Here is an 18,737-nt window from a genome sequence, read left to right as displayed (position 1 = left end):
GAGATATACAAGCAATGTTCGTCTACGTGAGTTTGCAGGCTCCTACTGCTTCAAATGCCCGAGAAAATGGCACCAAACAGAAAACAGACGGTGAGTAGGAGGGTCGGTGATGTGAATAAAAATAAAAACGAAGATGTAACCTTATACAAGGAGCACTACAGGAGCGGGCTACAAGCTATCAGGAAGGCAGGTTCCTGAAGATCGATGTGTGGGAGCTGATCAGGCCTCGATGCTTTCAAACACAGGCAGAGGCAAGCGCTTTAATAGGCTTCCTACCCTCTTCGTCCATCGCATTTCTGTTCATTTCTCGATTGCGTACGCATGAAGCACCCGGGAGAATATATATATATATATATATATATATATATAGTTTGTTATAACAACATGGGGTAGACTTTGACGTGAGAAAGTAAAAGTAAGCAGGAAGAGGCCAGCCCCGCGCGTGCAGTAGCCGGTGTCATACTTAAGCGTATTGTCGGCGAGGAGGGAGAGAAATTGATGACGTTGGCAGCCATAAAACGTGGATGGAACGGAGTAAATTGGGAACTGGTCATTTATCCTCGGGGCATTCGCCGTTGTTACAATCAAACCGTCCATCGCACTGAAAAATATGGGCCCCGTCGGAATCTCTGCTGAATTGACTCGCCCCCGGAAATCGACCTGGCGTATACGAAGAGAGAGACCGAGGGCAAGCAGCAAAATAATCGAATGTGGTTCCCGTTCGGTCGAAATGTAGCCGTCAAATACTTTGCTCCCTTTGTCTTTGTGAATGTGCGCTACTTTTCCTTCCTATACGTCACAGTAGCTCATTCATAGTACGAGAATCTGTTTCAAACCCGGGTCCTCGTTTACAGTGCGACACGCGCAGCGCAAGCAGACTCGTCTTCTGCGTATCGGATGTTCAAGAACAAAATTCACAAATCATTTCTTACCTAAGAACCATATATGCGATTGGCTGTTGCCTCGGTACCAGGACAATCGCTATCACGAGTGGTGCACACCGAAACGGCTGCCGATGTGAAGAACTCCCTATATGTTAATACAAGTTTTGTGAATGCGGGGCCTGGTGTTCCCGCGGAGCTCGCAAAATCACGCCACGAGCAAGGATTACGAAGACAGGACCTATAGAAACGCCGTTGTGCTTTCAATCGTCGTCGGACGCCAATGGGCTCAAGAAACGCTTTCCCCTCGGCAGAGTAGTTCGCCACAGCCGGGGTAGTTCGCCACAGTATCACGCAGAACACGAGAGACATTTAGGTGGCCGTCTGTGCCGAGAAACTGCCGCAACAAAGCTGCTGCGGTGGCGTTCCAGCATGGGGGATATGTCCCTGTGACGGGCTTCTGAGACTCATTTCAAGTGTTACTATGTTACTGAGTACTGCGCATGCCGATATGCATTTTGTTGCTCATTTTCTGCTTCTGTGTTGTTGTTCATTCATCTTTAAGGGCAGGCTCAGAAAGTTCACATGCCTTTACTGCACTGGGTAACTACGACTTCTTGTTAACTGCAATATTAACAAGTGTAGAGGTTTGTCGTTCGTATTTTGGTGCAATGTATTTTCCCATGTCCCGTAACGACGTCCATATGGAGGCTAGCGGTATGTATGGAACAATAAAAATATCCCCGATATCCTTTAGATTATGTGGACATCACAAATTGAGGCACAGCGTTGGGACATATAAATCCCTGGCTGAAGTATAAACTGTGACTACTTGGATAAGAAGAAAGTGGCAGTTTAACCCAAAAGGCGAAGCATCCATTGCGATAGCAACTTAGTAGACAGTTATACGAAGTAAGGATAGTAGTTTTATCGGCCGTATTAACATGGAAACATTCGCTTAATAAATGAATTAACAAGCATGATGTCAGCGCGCGCAAGCTAACATGCACACATCACACTCGATGAGCGCGAATACCCGCTGTGAAAATGCTGGTGTGATCGAGCAAGCGCGGCAGCAGCAGCGAGCGAAGCGACCTTCGTGCGGTCTATCGCTTCAACTCGAGAGCGGCGAGAACACAGCGCGCGCAAAGCTATGAGCCGGCTGCAGACCCCTTTCGAGATACGGCGAGCGCAACAACGCGCCGGCGCGCAAAGTACGCACATGTTGGCGGAGTGGAAGCCCCCCACCCTCTCTCCCGCGCTGCCTCCCCTCTTTCCTCCATACGTCGAGATGGAGTCGCCATCGTCAGATCCCCTTGCCCCCCCCCCCCCCGTCGCGAAATGTGCAGTTGCTGCCGGAGCACGACGCCACCCCCCTTGCCTCCCTGCCGACCCCCTACGGCCGTTCGCGCGACGGAAGACGGCGCGCTTGCTCTCCGCTTTCTTCCTCGCGCGTGCCAGATTGAGCGACGGTGTTATCGCCCTTGGAATTTATACAGAACATCACGGCGTCGCCGTCGGCTACGGCGAAAATGCGCCTGGAGTGCCCCAAAGATTGCTATCATGATAAAACATTGCGCGCTCTGTGCTTCGCACGGAGGCACAGATGGAGGTCGCACGCTCGCCACAATATCCCGGCATTAATGATCTCTGCGGTCATTACATTTCATTGTGCGAGCATCGATCGTAAACTCTTTCGCTTGCAAGGACGTCGTCCTTGCAAGGGTGTTGTCGTAAGGACGATAATCACGTTGACGTAAGGACGTTGTCGCGCCTCCACTTTCAAAAGCTAACGGTGGTCGCGAGGCAACGTGAACAACTGCCACAGTCGCAAAACATGCGTCGCGCCGATGTTCTGTGTTCTGTACGCACCCGCGGAAATGTCGTATTGACTTCAATTTCCATATTTTTTCCTTATTGCTTAATTCGGGACATGAATATTTACGCGTTCCTATAATAGCCATAAATAGACAAGAGCATGTGCCAGGAGAACTAGTAACAAGCATTATTTTAGAATATTTTTCTCTCTCCATTCGCTCAAAAAATAAAAGAAGAAAGAAGAAATATGTGAATAATCGTTACTATAACTTCGTCCTTTTTATTGTAGTTCTCTTTCTGTTTGCACTCGTTGAAAACATTCGCGTGTTTCTGAGACCCGAATGAATGAATGAATGAATGAATGAATGAATGAATGAATGAATGAATGAATGAATGAATGAATGAATGAATGAATGAATGAATGTGTGCTGAGCTTTTCTTAGTTTTATGTGATCGTGAAGGGTGGAGTACATATTCACACCGGAGCTAGTGTAAACCAACGCAATTTCGCCTGCGATGTGGATAGTTGCGCACCCTCCGAAATTTTGGCGCCACAATATTACCGACTTCTCAGCGAAGTCCAGTAGTGCATTAGTTATTGATTTATCTTGTCAAGGGTGGTGATAAAACTAACCTTTTTAGCATATAGTCCTCAGTACGCATCCTTCAATGGGAAACTTTGATCACCATAATGTAAAAAACCCAGCTATCGGCGATGTGTTTTTAAATAGCACTGAGAACGAACAATGTTAGGCATAACGTTAAGAGACAGGAATATAATGTGGTGTGGATCAGAGGGCAAATAGGGATCTCCGGTATTCTAATTGACATTAAGAGAAACAAATGAAGCTGGGCAGGCATTGTAATGCGCAGGTTAGATAACCGGTGAACCATTAGGCTTACAGAATGGGTGCCAAGAGAATGGAAGCGCAGTCGAGGGCGGCAGTAGACTAGGCGAGGTGATGAAACTAAGAATTTTGCGGGTGCTAGCTGGAATCGGTTGGCGCAGGACAGGAATAATTTGAGATCGCAGGGCGAGGCCTTTGTCCTGCAGTGGACATAAAATAGGCTGATGATGATGATGATGAGAAAATTTTGTGACAGACGTGTACCACACCTCCTGCCTAGAAACCTTGGAGCAGCGTAAAAAAGAAACATCGACTGAGCTTTGCTCACCTCCTTTCTTTTTTCGACATGCGAAACAATTAAATGAGAAAAGTAAGCTTACATAAGGAAACTAGAATCAAGTGTCCACGATTACGCTGTACTATTTTATGATATAATTTTACTTGCCACTCAGGATGCGTTTGGTGGTTTTCATTACGGATGTAAAAGGATCGCGAATAGTCTGCCGAATCATTTTAGAACCTTAAAGCATCAAGACATCATGTTACTTCAAGGCATGTGTGCAAGCACCGACAAAGGCGGAACGAGTCAACGCGGTGCCCCTTGAAAGGTAAAGGACGCTTCGTATTTGACAAAAATTTAATTCGAAAGCATTATATGCCCCGTGAAGCGGAAAATCAGGCGAGCGTCCGGCTTAACATCCGAGGGTCACAACACCTGCGTAATTAAGTGATGACGTCACGTTCCCGGTGCTGGACCTGCTGCTGCTCGCACTGCGGAATCCTACGGTGAACAGCCACGGCGTTGGACGGACGACGTGGCCCACATTCACAAGATTGACTCCGCCCACTTCGAAAATTGAGTTGACCCACGTTCAAAAGCGACCTGGCCCACTCCCAAAATTGACCTTGCCCTGTGCGAGCACATGAACAAGAGAAAAGTATCACGCGCAAGAGTCATACTGCTTTCGCATTCGATGCACAGGCTTAAGTGCCTCTAACTCTTATTGATCGTCCCTAAGTATGTTCATTTGATACGTGGCACCTGTGTTGAAGTAATTGGTATTGAAGCTAGGCATGGTTACTAAGGTATTTTATCAGGTTTTTGCATTAGTGAAGTGACAAAAGCCCCGAGCTGTTCATAGTATGCTTCCGGAAATGAATGAATGAATGAATGAATGAATGAATGAATGAATGAATGAATGAATGAATGAATGAATGAATGAATGAATGAATGAATGAAAGTCGTGTTGTGGGTGCGGCAGCTATATCTATGCTTTGAAATCAGATCCAGTGGTCAGATCCAGCTCGCAAGAGAACCTTACAATGGGCAACTGTTTATCTTGGTTTCTACGTCGACAAAACGCTAAGCTTCTTTTCACACACTATGCGAAACAACGTGCCCTTCGCGCTCTTCGTATTGTTTCTCGTATATCGCATGACTTCCACTTGCCTGCTGCCTTTCTGAAATTGTATTCTACGGTGTGCCTTCCACTACTGGACTATACCACTGTATTTTGGGGCGGAACGTGAAAATCTAGTTCAATTTATATCTATTTTCAAACGCCGCTTTTGCCATTCTAACGATCATAGTCCAGCACCTTCTAAGATCAAGACGTATTTAACGCTGACATCTTTTCGCCGATGGGCGTCAGAACACGTGTGATAATCTGTGCTAAAACACTGTGCATAGGAACCTTGCTTATACATCAAAATAAATAAATAAGTAAATAAATAAATAAATAAATAAATAAATAAATAAATAAATAAATAAATAAATCTAAGACTAACGTGGAATGATTTATCTGCGTCGGTGTCGCCGCAGGAATACAAACAGCGCCTACTACGCTTCCTGGACACGGCCGGCAACTTGGGGGAGCTCGCCATGGACAGTGAAGTCATTCTGCAAGTAGTCATGGAGAACCCCGGAATGTCCATCTTCCCCAGCGGCTTCGCCAAGCAGTGAGCCAGCTTTCGTAGGGCCATGCCGCGGCTCATTTGCTTGTATACTTGCTTGCCAGTACTGCAATCTTCCTTCCCCCCGAAATGGGATTTTCGCGGGGTAGAATTACACAACAAAAAAAGAGAGGGTACAGGATGCACAGAAGCATTGTATCACAAAAAGAGCGCACATCATCTACACATCACAGAGTGAGCAAGTGTAAATGGAAATATTTTATTGGCTGAGGCGCAACGAAAACGTATTCAGGGAGGGCTGCAGCAATATGGTGCTTCCACTTATAACAGCGCTATAAGCAGGACCAAGAACGAGGTAGACAAAGAGCGTGCTACATAAAAATAAATTTTATTCCGTGCCGACGCAAACGTTACTGGGAGTACGATTAGTATCAGGCAATAAAATACAAATATTTGAGGAGTCTCGTGCTGTATATGTACGTGAACTTATCGCAATGTAGCGAAGGCACTCTGGCACATTCTTCTGCACTTTGATGAATGGCGAAGGCTGTGAAGGTTCGTCGCGTCACATCACAGTGAGGCCATGTATACTTAACCCCCACGTGACACCACAATGCTGGCAGTGGTGTCTGATGTCCTTGTTTGTCTTCGTTCCTTAATATTTTTTTGCCCCTAACACTGCTGGCAGTACATACTGAACACGACACGCAATGAAATTGGTTGTTAGTGAGCACCGTGTTCGTCTATACACTCGTCAATGTCCTGTTTTTAGCGTTGTTATCTTCAAGGTCCGGAATGCACCAATCAGCCTAATTCAACACGTGTCCGCGGTAAAACGAGAGCGTATTGGAAGTTGATTTCAGTCGGAAAGCGCGACAGTTAGAGGGGTCCTGAACCACCCGTTCGGGCCTGGCGAAGAAACACGCTTCGTGCATAGCATGCGCTGCTCTGAGCATTTCCGCCAAGTTCTGCGGGCGCGCGCACATCTCGCAAGCGGAGCGCGAAGTCATCTTCCTCTCAAGCGCTCTTTTCCGCAGGAGCCTGCTCCTCACTCTTTTGTGAACGTTTTATTCCGTTTTATATATATATATATATATATATATATATATATATATATATATATATATATATATATATATATATATATATATATATATATATATATATATATATATATATATATATTGCCGTCGCTTGGGAATGCTGAAAACTATATTTCATTCTACCTAGTTTGATAATTAGTCTGATTTATTTAATCAACTTCCCAACTATTATAACTTACTGACACCCTTTCCCATGTGATTTGACGTTCGCTATATACGTGTGTACCATCACGTAGCTTTTGAGATTCTTGTTCGTTTGATATCGATGTCGGCATGGTTGGTGCCTGGGACCCATGGTCCATGGGACCCATGGTCTGGCTAAAGTTACGTGATCTCACGTGACTGTTCTTCACGTGTCTAAAGTACGTATGTACGTGCCGTCGCAGACCTTGTTCGAAGCCGTTCGTTTGATACGCACATCAATATGATTGGGAATCACGCATGGGCCAACGAAATATACGTGAGGCCACGGGACCACGTCTGTCACGTGATTTGACGTTCGCTACATGTGTACCGTCGCATAGCTGTTGCTATTCCAGTTGGTTTGACACCCATCTCACTGTGTTTGTGAATCACATGCGGGCTTCCGAAAGTTACGCAAGGTATGGCGTACCCTTCGTGAGTGCTATCACAGAGCTCCTTCGAAGCCCGATCGTTTGAGATATATGTTAATATGGTTGAGAATCAGGAGTATGCTGGCGAATGTTACGTGAGATCCCGTAACACCCTCGTTCACGTGATCTCAGATGCGTTACGTGGTTATAATCGCAGATGTTGTTCCCCGTTCAATTATTATCCATGTCAAAAGGCCTTGTAGAAAACAAAATGATGAGAGGTTACGTGACGCTCTTTTCAGCCTGTTTTTATCAGCTTTAGAAATCAAAGGTTTGTTACTATGTGCCCCTTTGTATCAGTACATGTCAGCAAAGCCATCAAATAGCTACATTGTGCATGACCTGTTTTTGGCAGTAATATAATGTCCATAACAGTGCAATATTTCGATGATATATCGCGCGGGAAAGGCATTTTTGTAGTCACTTGACAATGCTCTTCAAGAAAGCCCTTCTGTTATGTTTGGTCGGCGCAAAATTATAATATTTCGTCCTAATTTTGAACATCCTAGAACACCATCTCAAATGCATCTTTACTTTGGATTAAATACAGTGGTGATGGATTAAAATATGTGATGCGTAATAAATTATTTGGCGCTGAGATTAATTGTGTGGCAGTTGAGTTATATTCACTGGCGCGTGGAGTAAGGTAGCTGGCGCTTAGATTAATTTGAGCGGGAAAATGTAGTAGGGAAAATGTAGTAGTGACTGGGCCTCGCCAAGGGTGGCGAGGCCCAGTCAGGCACGTTCAGTGCCTTTTGTCGCGTCCCCCAAGGCATTTCTGTAAGGAATGTCTTGAATAAATGAATAAAGAAAGAAAGAAAGAAAGAAAGGTTCGAATATTAGAATATCCGGCTAACCGGTTATCTAAATCGGATGGCCTCGATGTCCGTTTCTTAAAATCTGGATAACCGGATAACGGGTTTTCAAGACCGGATTCACTTCCTTCCGGTTAAACCGGATTGCCGGTTTGGCGTATATTTGCAAGCACAGGTTAGTACTAGTACTAAAACATAAATACTCAAGAAAGTGGATGGGAGAATGGCGCCGCGGTGGCTCCGTTGGTCAGAGCATCGCACGCGTAATGCAAAGACGTGGGATCGCTCCCCACCTGCGGTAGGTTGTTTTAAAGCGAAAGCTTTACCGGCCGCGAACTTGCGATTTCGCCGTGACCGTGCTTGATGAGGCACATGACGTCACACCACGTTCCTACACCACGTTCCTCATCGTTGCGCTCACCTCCGCTCGCTTCGACAGCTGCGTCACATGCCTGATAACATGTCGGAGAATTCAAAAGGCGAGCTCGCGTGCGCCGCAACCACAGTTGAGGCGGCAGTATGGACGGCGACAATTCTGATAAGCAGGAGGAGGCCTGGAATCGACATCGGAACGAAATGAAGAGGAAACGAATCGCACAGGAAACAGACGAACAGCGCGCCGAACGACTGGTTAAACGCCGTAACATAGCTATAGACAACCAGACTAACCTGGACTTGCAATCAAGATTTTTTCATCCATTTTCAATTCCATTAATTTATCGTTTATTTAATCTAATCAGTAAGTACAAGTATTTCCGCTATGTTGTCCTTGGTGTCATTATTTGTTGGCTTCTTATGATGAATAAAAAATCGAGCTCCTCGGTTGACCCCTTTCTTCATGTTTATTACATAACGAGGGTCTTGAATCTGGCAACATTGATACCTTCAGGTACCACGTGTGGAATAGTGCATACTGGCTAGTGTGTTCGTCCGCGTCCTCCCGGGTGGCACCGGATGCCATGAATGCCGGCGTCTGTCGCTATGAGCGCTGCAGTGCAAGAGGGTGGGCTTTAGGTGGATGCCGCTGCAGCAGCCAGTCTTCGCAGCCCGTCGTGTTTCCACAGCATCGGCAAGCAGGCCGCTGCGCTTTTTGTTCTTATTAAGCCGTAGCAGCAGCACAGTTCAAATGTGGGCAGCTGATTACCGATTAGGGTTTGTTTTGATTACAACGTAGTTCTTTAGCGCTTGTCGCTTGCCTGAAAAGTTTGTGCTAGCTCAGCTCGGCTTCGAGCGAGGTACCTCCGTCTCTCTATGCTGGCGAAGGGAAAACGTAATTTTTAAAGGGCTCCTCACCAGGCCTGGCCATTTTGAGCTGACAAGCGCAGAGCATACAAATGCGCACTAACGATCGTGTTTGCAAAGAATTATATCGCTACGCGCCGCGGGAAGGTCTGAAATTTCAATCCGAACGCCGTTTTCACTTTCTCTCGCGGCGACCGCGCTCCAAGCCGGATGGTGACGTCGTTGCGTCCTATACGCCTACGTGGTCGGGTCCGCAGTGTGACGTCGCTCGTGGTGACATGTGACTTTGAGAATTATTCGAGGCAACATTTGTTATTTGTATGATCTGTTGCTTGAATTGACGAATTGAACTTTACAGAAACAATAAAACGCATAAATGGAAGCCTGCGTGTTTTTTTTTTTACTTCGCACCCTAGCAAGAGAGCTGTACTTCCGCTTCGTCTGCTTGTTCCAATGTTCGTGAAGTCAGGTGCGCAGGTACCGAAACTATGCCATTTTCTACCGTGTTCCAGCACGCGATCATGCTCTGCGATCCGCTTGCTCTGCCTCAGTATTCGTGTAGCACTAAATTATACGGCTAGTCATGTGTCCTCGTGCACAGCGCGCAAAATCATGTGCGGCGCGAAACGAGATATCACAACAGCTCGCGCGCAACGTCAGCGGAAGTGCGCAGCGCCGCAAAAAAAAAAAACAACGAAAAAAAAGTCGAGGAGAAAAAAAATGAAGGCGAGGCTGTTGACATAGGAGTAACGCGATACTCCTGGTTCGGTATGGGAGAACGCAGGGAAGGAATTTCGTTTACGGAGGCTAGACGGGGCGAGTGGAGAGAGTGTCTCACTATGCAGTGGAGCTCGCCTTGTGAAATCCTGGGTTCGCGGCACAGAACTATTTATATCTCGGCTATTAATAAGCCGATTTGAAAACTTTTTGCGGCAGAACACTCCTTATAAAGGGCACGTAACAAGTTCCAGCGTATAACCGAATTCGCTATGGTACCTGGTGAGGAGCCCATTAAGGCAAAAGCCTTAGATCTCAATGTTTCAAGGTCGTGTTGTGCAGCACATAACATATCACGCAACCCAAGTAAGGCCAGAAGCAAACCAAAGCATGTCCAGCCGTCTATAAGAGATGATTAGTGATTAGCAAATTTAATTAATGATTTATAAGTGATCGGGCTAAGGTGGATTAAGTTCAATTAGGGGGATTAAGCTGTATTAGGGAGGATTAAGGTGGATTACAGCAGGCTTTACAAGGCGTTCGCTTCGTCTCTTATGTTATAGCTAAGGACACCTGTTATTTATTCTAGCGATGATGGAAGCGTAATGTTCTGAAAGGTAAGTTTGAGGTTACATTCTTATTCTAATAAAGTAAAAGAATGATAAGGTTATATTACTTTTCTGTTAATCTTATATTAATGCATAACCATTCAAGACCGTTGTGACAGATCATCTTTCGAAATGACTCGAATTTCGCTGTTGTTTCTTTTTCGTTTTATTTGTTGTTGTTTCTGTCTGTTTATCTTTTGTTGCCTTCATAGGTCTGAATGTTTTTGATTGTTTGTAAACTATTTACCCATCCCCTCATAATGCCCATTGGGCACCACGGGTATGATAATAAGTAAATAAATTAGCCTGTAAAATCGGCTGCAGGTGTTCCGTGTACTAAAAATTTTTGTACCTGATAGACACGTGCACTTTTCTTTTATATCTGATATACGTGAACAAAAATACGAAACAGAGCTTTCATTTAAGCGTAACAAAGATTTTATTCAAGCGTAACAACAGTCAAACGAAGGTACAAGACAGCACTATAGGGATGGGATGACATAATGCTCACATACATGAAAAAAAGTATACATCTAGTGGCAGTGACGCAATTTAAGGAGCTTCTGACGTTCCCTTTGCGCTTTCCTCTCTTTGTTGATGCCTTCTACAAAAAACCGAAACCTCAAGAGAACAAAGAATTTTACAACTGCTGTCGAAACTGCTTTTTCATGCTTTGGGCACCTTAGTTGTGAAAAGGCCAGTGTCTGCAGCTGACTTGAAAAACCAGCTAGACTCGCTACATGTAACTTGTTTTTGTTTTCACAGCGGTTGACACAGTCAACCGCTGTGAAAGGCACTGTCAACCGCTGTGAGACCTTGCCAGCCGCCTTCACAGCGGTTGACAAGGCCAAGTAAAGTAGCTAAATATGAAGCAGAGTCGGCACTAGCTTCCATTTACGCAAAGGCAGCCTGCACACTGGGCTCAAGAATTTTTGGCAATGATCTTTCGTGCAACATAACCTGCAGTACAGTAAATCAAAGCACCAGGGGCGTAGCCAGGGGGGAGGGATGTTTATGGGGCTCCAGCCACACCCCTTCCCGAAATTTTTTCGGGCTGTCATGCACTGCCGACCAAAATAACCCCCGGCGCCGGAAATCGTTCTGGATTTTGTCTAGAATTTCTATTTCACGCTCGAAAAGACATTTCAGCGCGAACATTGCGAACTCGGGCCGTATTTCGCGGCAACGCCCATGCACCGGGAGTCACATGACGCAAGGAGCCCCATCCGAGCACAAATTTTCATGGGAGGTCTGGTGGCGAGCGGGCTTGTCGCGGCATCTCGCGGAGGCCGCGGAATCTGCTCAGCGCACGAATTTCAATTCCGAAACTCTGTGGGTTTAACGTTCTACTAAACTTTTGATGCGAAAGGTGCACTGACATTTCCAAAGTCGTGCTTTAGATTTGCAATTCTGGAACTTTGTCGGTTTAATGTTGTGATAACCATTTCACGCCATAGGTGCATTGACTTCTCTTAAGTCGTAGATCGGACCATACTACGAGAAAAGCCAAATCGACAGACTATCAGAGAAGTTGACAAAGCACGCAGCGAGGTCCGATGAATCGAAGCGTTGTGGTGGTTCATTTGTGCTGTCATGTCACAGAAAACAATACCAACATGTTTTTCACCTGCGCCAAAGCATCCATGTCAAGACACTAAAGCAAGGAAAGGTAACTACGTTCTTATTTATTTTTCTACTTTGACTTTTATTCACGAGGACGCATTGAGCCGCTTCAATTTTCTTGTGCTCCCTACCCGCGGGCTGCCAGAGCCAGCCAAAGCGCATGCGTTCTTCACGTTTTGCCCCGACCACCGCGCGGCGCACTTCGGTGCGCGTTAGTTTTTCTCTGGCCGAGTGGATTTTGGCCTGGCAGAGTTTTGGACGCTTTCCGGCTATCAGATGAGAAAAAGAATCAATGCTCGCTCGCTGGCATCACTGTGGGGACTCGACGGATTGCAACGCGTTCGCTTGAGCGCGACCACTTGGGAAAGTCTTGTTTCGCTGGTGTAGGATGCCAAGCAGTAGGCTGTAAGAGTTGGAGCGGTCGTAGTCGTAGCGAGGACCTTGGGACGACAGGGCGAGGCGAGCAGGGTTTATTTGCAGGATTTACATTTAAAACATGAGGTACATTGACAGTCTAGCGTGACTCCCATATGGAGCCCGCAAGACTAACATACAGCAAACAGCTTACGAGCACACAGCTCACGAGTACATTTCTAGCATGACAACGAGCACTCAGCTCCCGACGACGAGCACACACTAGCAGCCGGCAAACGCTGCTTATAACCACTTGATCCCCCCTTGATTCCCAGTGGACGGAAACGTTCGTCCAGTCATCGTTCGACGTCACCGTTCGACGTCACCGTAGATGACCCGTCCTTTTGGAGGAGGGCGAGGGCTGTTGGAGGAGGGTGATGACTCACATACACGTGCCGCACACACACACAGATGTAAAGGTCCGGAGCCGACGTCAGATGGCTTCGTAGAACTCTGCTTTGTCCCGGGTGGCGCGGCCGAGTACCACATTCCTGAGGAGACCGCGCGCCACGTGGCTGCCGGTTATTCGCAGTTCTCTTAAGTGTGCCCCGTCTGGTTGGATTGGAACACGTGCAGCGGGCTGAAAGCTGGCACGTTGTCACCCCGTACGGCCACTCCTAACAAGGCGCATGCTTCTCTGTGGACCAAGCCCTTCATGTTTTCTTCGATATTCCTTCGGTAGCCACATTATAGGTTCCCAAAGTAGACGTTAGATTGTGGCCAACATGCTTTCCTTTCCGTTTTTTCCCCTTTCGGTGCCCCCGCCCCACAAAAGAAAGAAAGACATTGTTGCTCAATTTTGTTGCTTCTTATTTTGCGTAAAGTAATGGACCACGGGACGCTTCACTTGCCGGATACTCTTATTATATTATTGCGATGGCAATTGTATGGACACTCCAGGCTCATTTCTGCCGTCGTTGTCGTCCTCATGTTCCGTATAAAGTCCAAGGGCGATAACATCGTGACCGCGCGCCGCATGCTGTATGTGCGAGTGAAAGCGTAAGGAGGTGGTGGCGGCATAGGCGAGCCTACGGTGGTGGCTCAGTCGCGTGCGCAAGGGAAGAAAGCGGGGAGGAAGCGCGCCGCCTTCCGTCGCGCGCGATACATTAGGGGGAGTGGAAGGAGAGAGGGAGGGGGGGGGGGGCTTAGGATTCTGTAATCTGTGAATCTGTGATTGAGCAACATGTTTATTTGCCTTGTTTGACGCATTATATACAGTGACGTTTTCTTAGATACGTAGATATATTGGAGACTTATACGTATATTTAAATATTTTGTTGCGAGGTTTTGTGTACACGTGCAGTGAACTTTGTTTCCAGTGACACTTTTTTGCCCTTTATCAATCTGTATCTTCGCATTTCTAATGCACGAGGGCGAGTGAAATGGAAGTGAGACAACCCACCCCGTGCAATAATTGTTCGGTTCATTATCTTCGAGGCATACGCGCAGCACACATGCATCTCTCATTCATAAAAGTGACACGCAGCTTTGAGGATAAATGTTCTTTAATGCTATCCTACACTGCGTTGAACATGGTTACGTGACATAATTGACGCTCCAAAAGTTGAGCAACGTGGTGTCGCGAGTTTTCTGACAGCTGAAGGCGTTTTCCAAAAAATAAGTTAGTCGCCGTATGGCTGCCGTGCACGTTGAACATTGCATTCCATTGGCCACTGTGAAGCGTTGGAACAACCTGTGCGAAGAAGGACGTGAAAGCTGCAAAGACAATCCAAGACAGGGCCAAAGCCCCCGTGCAATCACCCCCAACAGAATTGCAAAGGTTGATGAGCTGATTAGACAAGAACGGGCGATAAGTATCGATGAACTGACACAGCGTGTGAACATATGTCACGGTTCTGTTCACTCCCTAATTCATGAATATCTCGGTCATAGGCTCTTGTGTGCGCAATGGATGCCCAAGGTTTTGAACCACTGCCAGAAGACGGAGAAGTTCGGCGGCGGTGCCTTGACTTATCTGATCCGGTATCACAATGAGGGTGACGACTTCTTGTCTGCAATTGGGACCGGCGACAAATCATGGTGCCACTACTACGAGCCTGAAACACGACGGCAAGGCTTACTGTGGAAACATTCAAATTCACCAGCTACAAAGAAAGCAAAGGCGATCATTTTCGCCGGAAGGAAGTTGTTGACCTATTTTTTTTTTCGATCGTGAGGGGCCATTAGCGATCGAATTTGCTAAACCTGGAGAGACTATCAATCGTTTCCGATATTCTGAAACGTCGGATGAAGAACAAACGACGTGGGAAATTGACGAATGAGGTCATCTTGCTCCATCACAATGCCCGTCCCCACGCCGCTGATGTGGTTAACACAAAACTGGCAAAGTTCAAGCGGGAAACGCTGCAACGTCCGCCATACAGCCCAGACCTGTCGCCTCGTGACATCCACATTTTGGGGCAACTGGAGAAACAGCTAAATGGAATCAGATTCGTGTAGGACGATGACTTGAAAGATTCAGTTACAGACATTTTGAAGCAGCAACCCAAAGAGGTTTATGAGACGGGAATCACGCGACTCGTTAGTCAGTGGGACAAATGTCTAAATGCCCATGGAGACCACTTTTAAATAAAGTACCCCGTTTGCCATATATTCGCATTTGCTCACTTTCATTTGTCTCGCCCTCGTATATTTTGGAGAACTCCATCTTTTATGTGTGCTCTCTGTTGCGGCTATAACATCGGTGCAATTCCTCGCAGTACACGACCGGTGACAGCTGCTTCTGCGCAATACATTCGAACAAAGGAGAGCTTCATTGACATCTTTCCCTCGACAATTGCATATGCACAAAAATGTAAACAAGGTTCTTGAATGACAAAGTTTCAATAAAATATTTGTCATCAACTTGTTAATTTCCTGGCCTTTACATTTTTCATATCAGCGGCATGCAGTGCTTTGGTGGTTACGAACTGATATGGTTCGAATGTTCGTGCGATATTTTCTTTACTTATTAAATAGACAAAAAACATGGAAGCATTGATATCAGTTATTTCGGGCACAATTTTTGGGACACACGCGTATATTATTGTATGAAAAAAGGCATATTTTGCTTGTCTTGACTGTGCGTAGCGTTTAAGAATTTGCAGCATCTTTGGCTATGGCAATGTAGTCATTATTCATGTATTTGATGAAGTCATTATTCATGTATTCATCTATTATTATTAGTCATTATTCATGTATTCATGTATTCATGTATTCATTATTCATTTGAAGTAGTCATTATTCATGTATTTGACAAATTTCATGAAGAGGAGGCCGAGCTACAATCTGAGCCCTCCTCTGAACGAAATTTTTGGCTACAACACTGCAAAGCACTATTACTCTTTTTATGCGAAGCATATTACGAGAGCTCAACCCAGCTCCTCAGGCGCGGCGGTGTCGCCTTCAATACCACGTGGCACCGTGACGTCACGACAGAGGAGAAACGGGGCTCCAACTCGCGCCGTCGCTCGCGGCGTCGCCCCCCGCATCGGACGCCGTGAGCGTCGAGCAACGCAGCATTCGGCGCGACAACGATTTATTCATGAAGTGCAACGCCGCAGACACCGACACCGGCTTTTCTGCGACACGAGCTGTCGCGTTAAAATAAAGGCTAGTATGCTTCGCATCCTGGGCGTAACCTTAGCTAAGCCACAGCCATTTTTTTTCTTGTTTTTCTTTTTCCTGACACTTTGGGCACAAGCTGCTTAGGATATTCAGGAAATATCGTGGGTATGGCGTCGGGTTTCAGGCGTGATTTATTTATTTATTTATTTATTTATTTACAATACCTCTAAGGGCCCTCGAAGGAGGGCCTTTAGGGGTATTGGAAGGGTGTTTTTGAACGAGCGCGCTTCTTCCTACTGTTAAGGTCCTAAAGGGTGTAGTTCACACTGTTATTGGCTCCTATAGTCCTAGTTATTAAGCTACGGGCTGCTGGAAATGACATGCCTGACCTGAATCCTCATCGTGGAGGGGCGTCATCACGAATGGTTGCTGCTTTTCACCACAGGCAACAGACGGCTGTTGGCCCGGAGGCATGATGCAATCCGCATCCTGCGCAAGCTTTTTTGTTTTAGACGGGCGAACACCAAATAATACTGACGATGAACCAAGGGCGGTGTTTCCATAACGGTTGCTCTTTTTTGATTAGGGATTTTGTCATCATGATCAGCTGCTTATTATTAGGTCCACTGAGAACGAAGGCCTCCCCTAGTGATCTATAATTTTCCCTTGTTTTGCGCTATCCGATTCCAAGTTATGCCCGCACATTTCCTGACCTCATCCACCACCTAATTCTTTGCGGTCCTCGACTTCGTTTCCCTTCCCTTGGCACCAATTCTGCGACTGTTATAGGCCACCGGTTATCCACTTTACGCATTACATGGCCTGCCAAGCTTCATTCTCCCTTCTTAATGTCAACTAGAATATCGGCTACTCTTATTTACTCTCTAATCCACACCGTTGTCTTCCTGTCTCTTAAGCTTACGCCTAATATTTTTCATTCCATCACTCGTTGCGCGGTTCTAGGCTTCTTCTCGAGCTTCTTTAATTGTTATCCTACTAGCAAAAGAAGGGCAACTATTATGGAAAAGCTGCCCTTGGTTCATCGCCATTATTATTTTGGGTTTTGCTGTCTAGAGCAAAAGCTTGCGCACGATGCAGATTCCATCATGCCCCCAGGGCATGATGGAATCCCCGTCTGGAACACCCGTCTGTTGCCTGTACTTAAAAGCCGTCCGCCTTCGTGGTGGCACCCCTCCCCAATGAGGCAAAGGTCAGGCACGTCATTTCCATCTGTCCGTAGCTTAATAACAGCCACTATGTGCGTCCATATGTTAGTTCAATGCAATCATCGTACAGTCTTCTTTTCGGGGATAGCGGCAAGTTGCATGTAATGATTTGGCAATGCCTGTCGTATGCGCTCCACCCCTCTTTATTCTTCTGTAAATGTCGCTCACATGATCAGGGTCCGGGTTAGTACTCATGAACAAAAAAATTTTGTTATTGATATGAAGAGGAGCTGAAATTTGGGCTTGTTGGTACAGATTCATTGTTACGGCGCGCGGCAAACAGAACACACACACAATCGAAGCAGATGGGCAACGGTGCTAGTCGCTACTGAAATAGCTTATTAAGATGGCCCATATAAATAGTTGTAAACAGTTCTTACGCATGTTACAAAAAATAGGTAGGGAAATGACGGAGGGGTAGAAAAATGCAACAGTGATCACGCGCATACCATATCAAAGGTTGATGTCCTTGGCGGACAAACCGACAGACTAGTAATTAACTAAGACATGCAGTTATGCGAGTTCTCGAAGATATGGCAACTTCTATAACCTCTCAGCCACCTCTCTAGCGGCATTTGTCTTGTTAAACAATGGCGAGCAGTCGAATGACTTTGGCATTCTTGTCGAAATTGCTCCCCTCCGCTATTCCTTGCCTGTTCTTTTTTTAGCACACCTGATGACTATTTACATTTTATTTGGTTCGTTTTAATCAAGCATTTTAGTCGCTACCAGAGCCGTTTGTCGTGCGCTTCCTTGTTGTTTTTTGTTGTTTCTGTCCGGTGCCCATTACGCCACGATGCACCGTTGAAATCGAATTTGTCTTGTTTGTGGCTTAAGCACCGAACCACCTTAAGGTACGGGAGGAACGTCGAAGTCATCTTCTGCGGATGTTTTTCGATCATCTGGTTTTTGGTCATACGGGATGTAACATAAGACGACGTGTTATCCTATAGTACTTAGACATGTCTTAACACCTGCATCTAGTATTTTTTTCTGATCTCATTCGTGAAAAAGAAAATAACTCCGTGGCCTCTATTCAAATCAACCGAAAAACAAATATTTACTTTCAGATATTGGATTATGCGAAAAACTATGACACGAAGTAAATTAAAGAACCAAAGTCTATGGATATCCAAATTGAAGTGGCACCATCTACACTTTATTGCAGACCGCGTATGAACGCCGTGTAGTTAGGAGTAAAAGTTCGAGATTGCACATTGTACGTATACAATTCTGGAGACAAATCGCACAATATGGAAACACCGATTGGCTTCTGGCATTATAAAAGTGAATCGGAAACCTTAATTTGATCATATCGAGAGACAAAAAAAAAAAAGAGAGAAACCA

General features: G+C 45.9%; 1 protein-coding gene across 1 annotated transcript in view; it reads left to right on the top strand.

Moving 5' to 3' along the window:
- The window catches only part of LOC135904548 (uncharacterized), a 302,521-nt gene that overhangs the window by 100,172 nt on the left and 183,612 nt on the right, over nucleotides 1–18,737 (top strand). Inside the window, exon 4 of the mRNA XM_070534610.1 lies at nucleotides 5,370–5,506. Coding sequence (XP_070390711.1) covers nucleotides 5,370–5,506 — 137 coding nt within the window. The remainder of the gene's footprint in view (nucleotides 1–5,369; nucleotides 5,507–18,737) is intronic.

This window comes from Dermacentor albipictus, chromosome 2 (assembly GCF_038994185.2).
Source record: "Dermacentor albipictus isolate Rhodes 1998 colony chromosome 2, USDA_Dalb.pri_finalv2, whole genome shotgun sequence".
NCBI classification, from domain to species: Eukaryota; Metazoa; Arthropoda; class Arachnida; order Ixodida; family Ixodidae; genus Dermacentor; species Dermacentor albipictus.
The sequence above is the reverse complement of the archived record's forward strand: the minus strand, read 5'-3'. Positions and strand labels throughout refer to the sequence as shown.